A 4,318-nucleotide genomic window follows, 5' to 3' on the forward strand; every position below is an offset into this window, starting at 1 on the left:
CACCGAATCATTCCCCACAAGCAAGAAACACACACCACAGCAGAATATGCAAATGGTCCCCACACAAAACCCTAAATAGAAAAAAAAAAACCAACAAAAATATTAGCCTTTGTGCCCAATTGGTTCACAAAACTATTAGAAACACAATACGTCCACACCAATAACAAAAAAGAGTCTCTTACCTTTACTCGCGTCTGCTACCTTGAGAGGCCACGCTCTACACCAGAGACCCAGTTCACACGTTGCAAAAAAGGAACCTTCCCACACCATTCGTTGTCGCAAGCCTTAAGAGTGATTAGAATAGCACGATTCTCCCCCAAACCCTTACGAACTCACCCATTCCCTTCTGCCTTCTATTTAAAATCCCCTCTTTTAAATTTTATAATTCTGTATTATATGGATGTGGTTAAGTTGACTGATATTATTATCATTTTAAGGTTAAATTAATCATTCGTATCTTATCATTTTTTAAAGTGATTTTTTTAATTTTTATAATTTATATTTTAATTTTTTTTAGTTGTTATGGTTTAAAAGTAATATTTTAATTTATATTTTAATTACTTTTTTTATGATATAAACTAAAAAATAATTAAAATACAAAATATATGAAAAGATCAATTTTAAATTATAAAGACTAAAAAAAATTAAAATACAAATGATAAAAAGTAAAAAGAAAACAATTTTTAAATTATAAGAACTAAAAAAGAATTAAAATGTAAACAAGACTAAAAAATTACTTTAAAATTATAAAACTAAGATATAAATGACGAAATTATAGAAATTAAATGAGTAATTAAACTTAATTTTAATTAGTGTATCACCTCAAGTTTATGTCACCTTTAAGTTTTTTTTTTAGCAAAAACTAAGAAACTAATAGTAAGAATCTAAAATAAAAAGATGTTTAATTATAAGCACTAAATGAAAAAAAATTATAAAAACTATAAAGATATTAATTTTTTTATAATAATTCTATTTTTTTTTACATACCGAATTTCGCACAGCGCTTTTTATCTTGTTTTCCTTTCTTATTGAATCAATCATTATATCTACCAATTTTTTTCCTTTATCTTTCTTATTTCTGTTTCCTTTTCTGGGATTTGAAAATTACATTTTTCCTTTTCAGAATTATAACATTACTAGCTCTATAGTTATATCTCGCATTCTGTTTTTATTGTTCCAACTCCCATTCTCTCATGTCGATCACGCCAAGAAAAAAAATGGAACAAGATGAAAGGACGACTTTGTAATTGAGAATAAGGACTTCAAAGCTTCAAACATCTATATATCAGAATGTAATTAAAATATTCCATTCGCAACAACACCTGACCAAATTTACACAAAGTAATCAATTTGGAACATCATTAATTACTTCAAGGACATTAAATCCTCACAAGCCAAGGAAAACTAACAGAAAATAAACATGCACAACATATAACTTAATTAACTAATTAAGGTCCCTTATGTTGATTATTTTCAAGGCTTCCCAATAGCCAAAGCAGACATGATAATCAACAAGACTAAGACAACCACAGCAACGAAGGATGAGACGACTGCCGCACTGGTCTGCGCACAGAAGTCTCCAAATTGGTTGCATATGGCTAACCAGTTCGTGTCCTGATCCCCGTTGTGTGCCAAGTAAACTATGGCTGCAGCTGAAGCACCACCAGCAGTGGCTAGAGTAAGAAACGCCTGCAATATTCATAAACACGTACACACAAAGTCTATAAATAAAAGTATATGATAATACTAATAAACTTACAATTGGGTCAGCAAGTTTAAAGGAACAACAAATACTATTAGTAATTAGGCTTATGGACTAGGATCTGTTTGGATAAGCTGATCCAGAAGAATTTATTTCTGAACAAATTTCTATAAATTAATTTATACATAAGTTAATTTTAACTTATAAATAAGTTTATTTTATTTTATTTTCTTTCTTCTAGAAATTCCTTCAGGTCATTTACCTAATGAAAATGAAGTTCTATATTACATTGTAAATATATAAATTATGATAACAGTACAATATACATCAACCTAACAAAAAAATCTTGTTAACATAAGTAATTAACATAAATTTTCATTGCATCTTACTGTTAATTATCGTAAACTCACAACGTTTAAAGGACCAACCAACAATTTCTATATCAATGAAAAATAGTCTAATTACTATATTTTGTTAGTACGTATATGAATTCCTCTCTATTTCTTGTAGTGCTACTCTTCATATGCTTCGATGTACCATTATTCTGCAGGAGAAGTGATCATTTGGAAAATAAAGAGGCTTCTCGTGTATCTTAGTCTCTTATAGTTATATACTATTTGCATAAGTTTTTTCATGAGCATTTATAAGAAAATGAAATAAATTAAATTTCTCATTAACTAAAATTAACTTATGTACTTTTTTTTATAGGAGTTATTTCATTTAACTTCTTCAAAAGTTAAAGTCTACAAGTTAATTTTAGTTTATGAAAGAAATTTAAATTCTTTTTAGCTTCTTATTTGAAAGAAATTCAATTTCTTTTTAACTTCTTATTTTCTTCTTTTTATAAGTGTTTATAAAGAAATTTATTCAAACAAAATTGATATTATCAAGACTTTGTTCGTGGAAAAGTTTGTCCAAACAAACAAGACCGATTTCATCAATATTTGAGAGAGGTTACAGTGTCTAAGATGATGAGGAAAAGCCTTGGTCCAACAGCATGGGGGCGAACGATGGCTACAATAGAGAAAGGTAGTGACAGAACAAGGTAACCACCCACTAGAGACATTGTAATAACAAAAAACCTGCATTTTGATAACTATATAAGGTTAATTTCTCATTTCGGTGAATTAAGACTGGTGTTATATGAAAACACATATATAGAAAATAGAGTAATTAGAAGGTCACATACTGAAAAGTAGTGAAGCTATCATAACTAGCCTCAAACTGAAAGAACTGAGTGAAGAAAGGAAGTGTTTGATCACTTGTTCCCATAGTGGCAGCAGCACCAAGAGCCGCAGCAATAGCACCTAACCTTAGAATAAAGTCCATTATTGCCACCCCTTTCTTCCACCCTCCTGGCCTTGCTGGTGCAACTACTGCAACAGCTTTTCCCTTAGCAACTTTGCTTGACTCTGGGATTTCAATGGTGGTTGACATTCTTTTTTTTGGCTTGGAAAATTAATGAGAGAAACTTAGTTATGTTCTGAGGAGATATATGAGATGACTCTATGAATTAATGTGAGAGTGGATGATGCAAATGTGTTGATGATTGAAGGTTATATATATAGAGGGAAAAATTAAGAGTCGTTGATGTTAGGATTAGTGGGATAGGGATGCCAAGTGCCAACTAACGAACTTAGCGAAGTTGTTGTGAAAACTTTTGCTCTTAATAATTTCGCCTTTTCGTATCAAAGTAAGTAGAGAAAGAGAGAAAAAAATATATATTTAACAATCTTCTAGTTTTGTTGTTTTTTGTATTTGTATGAGAGGGTGTTTTCAATCATTGGGTTAGAGAGTAATTAGCTGCTCACAATGCTGACTATCACGGATCAAGAAATTTTATGAAAATCAAATATAAATTCTTCTGTTAATTTATATTTTATTAATAGATTTTTTAAATGTGAACACTGGTTAAAAAATTACTAATATATAAAATTTTTATTAAAAGTTATTAAAATAAAGTACATAATTATTTTATTGAATTTTTTACCTTTTAACTTCTTAATTAACCAACGTAATTCAAATTGATGGTTAGGCAGGTTGGCATTGATCATTATTGTATATTAATTAGGGATTATGGTTTTCATGATTTGGATATCACGGAAGCATATGGGATTAATTTGATAAATCAAATTTGAATGAAATCAAGCAACGGATATACTATTTGGAGTTTAACTACTAGTCTACTATACACTCGTATAAAATCATCTAATCATAGATTAATAACTGTAAATTTTAAGATAATTATTATAAAAAATTAATAAATTTATCATACATAATAATCAATAGATATGTTTTTTCTATGTTTCTTTCTATTTCTCCATTTTAACAAAAAGATGATTTTATTTATTTTCTATTTAAAAACTTAATACAATATTAGTTACTATTTTTAATTGTATATTTTTTCTACTTCTTAAATTATTTACATGCTTATCATAAATAATATAATAGAAAAATAATAAAAAATATTTTAAAATTTAAAAATAGATTTCGTATAAATCAATATATTAATTACATTAATTTGTATTATTATCTAGGGGTATTCATGGGTACAAGTCACCCACGAACTCGAATTTATCCAGACCTATCTGAATAGTTTAGGTTGGTTTATTTATG

At 28.3% G+C, this 4,318-nt stretch overlaps 1 protein-coding gene across 1 annotated transcript; it reads right to left on the reverse strand.

Annotated features, from left to right (window-relative positions):
- Positions 1 to 1,326: 1,326 nt before the first annotated feature.
- On the reverse strand, positions 1,327 to 3,237 carry LOC100500661 (casparian strip membrane protein 2). The gene is given in 3 exon segments (NM_001250620.2): positions 1,327 to 1,689; positions 2,661 to 2,784; positions 2,892 to 3,237. Coding segments are annotated over 3 exon segments (588 nt in total). The 5' UTR covers positions 3,140 to 3,237; the 3' UTR covers positions 1,327 to 1,473.
- Between the last annotated feature and the right edge of the window lie 1,081 nt (positions 3,238 to 4,318).

The sequence above is a fragment of the Glycine max genome, chromosome 2 (genome assembly GCF_000004515.6).
Source record: "Glycine max cultivar Williams 82 chromosome 2, Glycine_max_v4.0, whole genome shotgun sequence".
Lineage (NCBI taxonomy): Eukaryota > Viridiplantae > Streptophyta > Magnoliopsida > Fabales > Fabaceae > Glycine > Glycine max.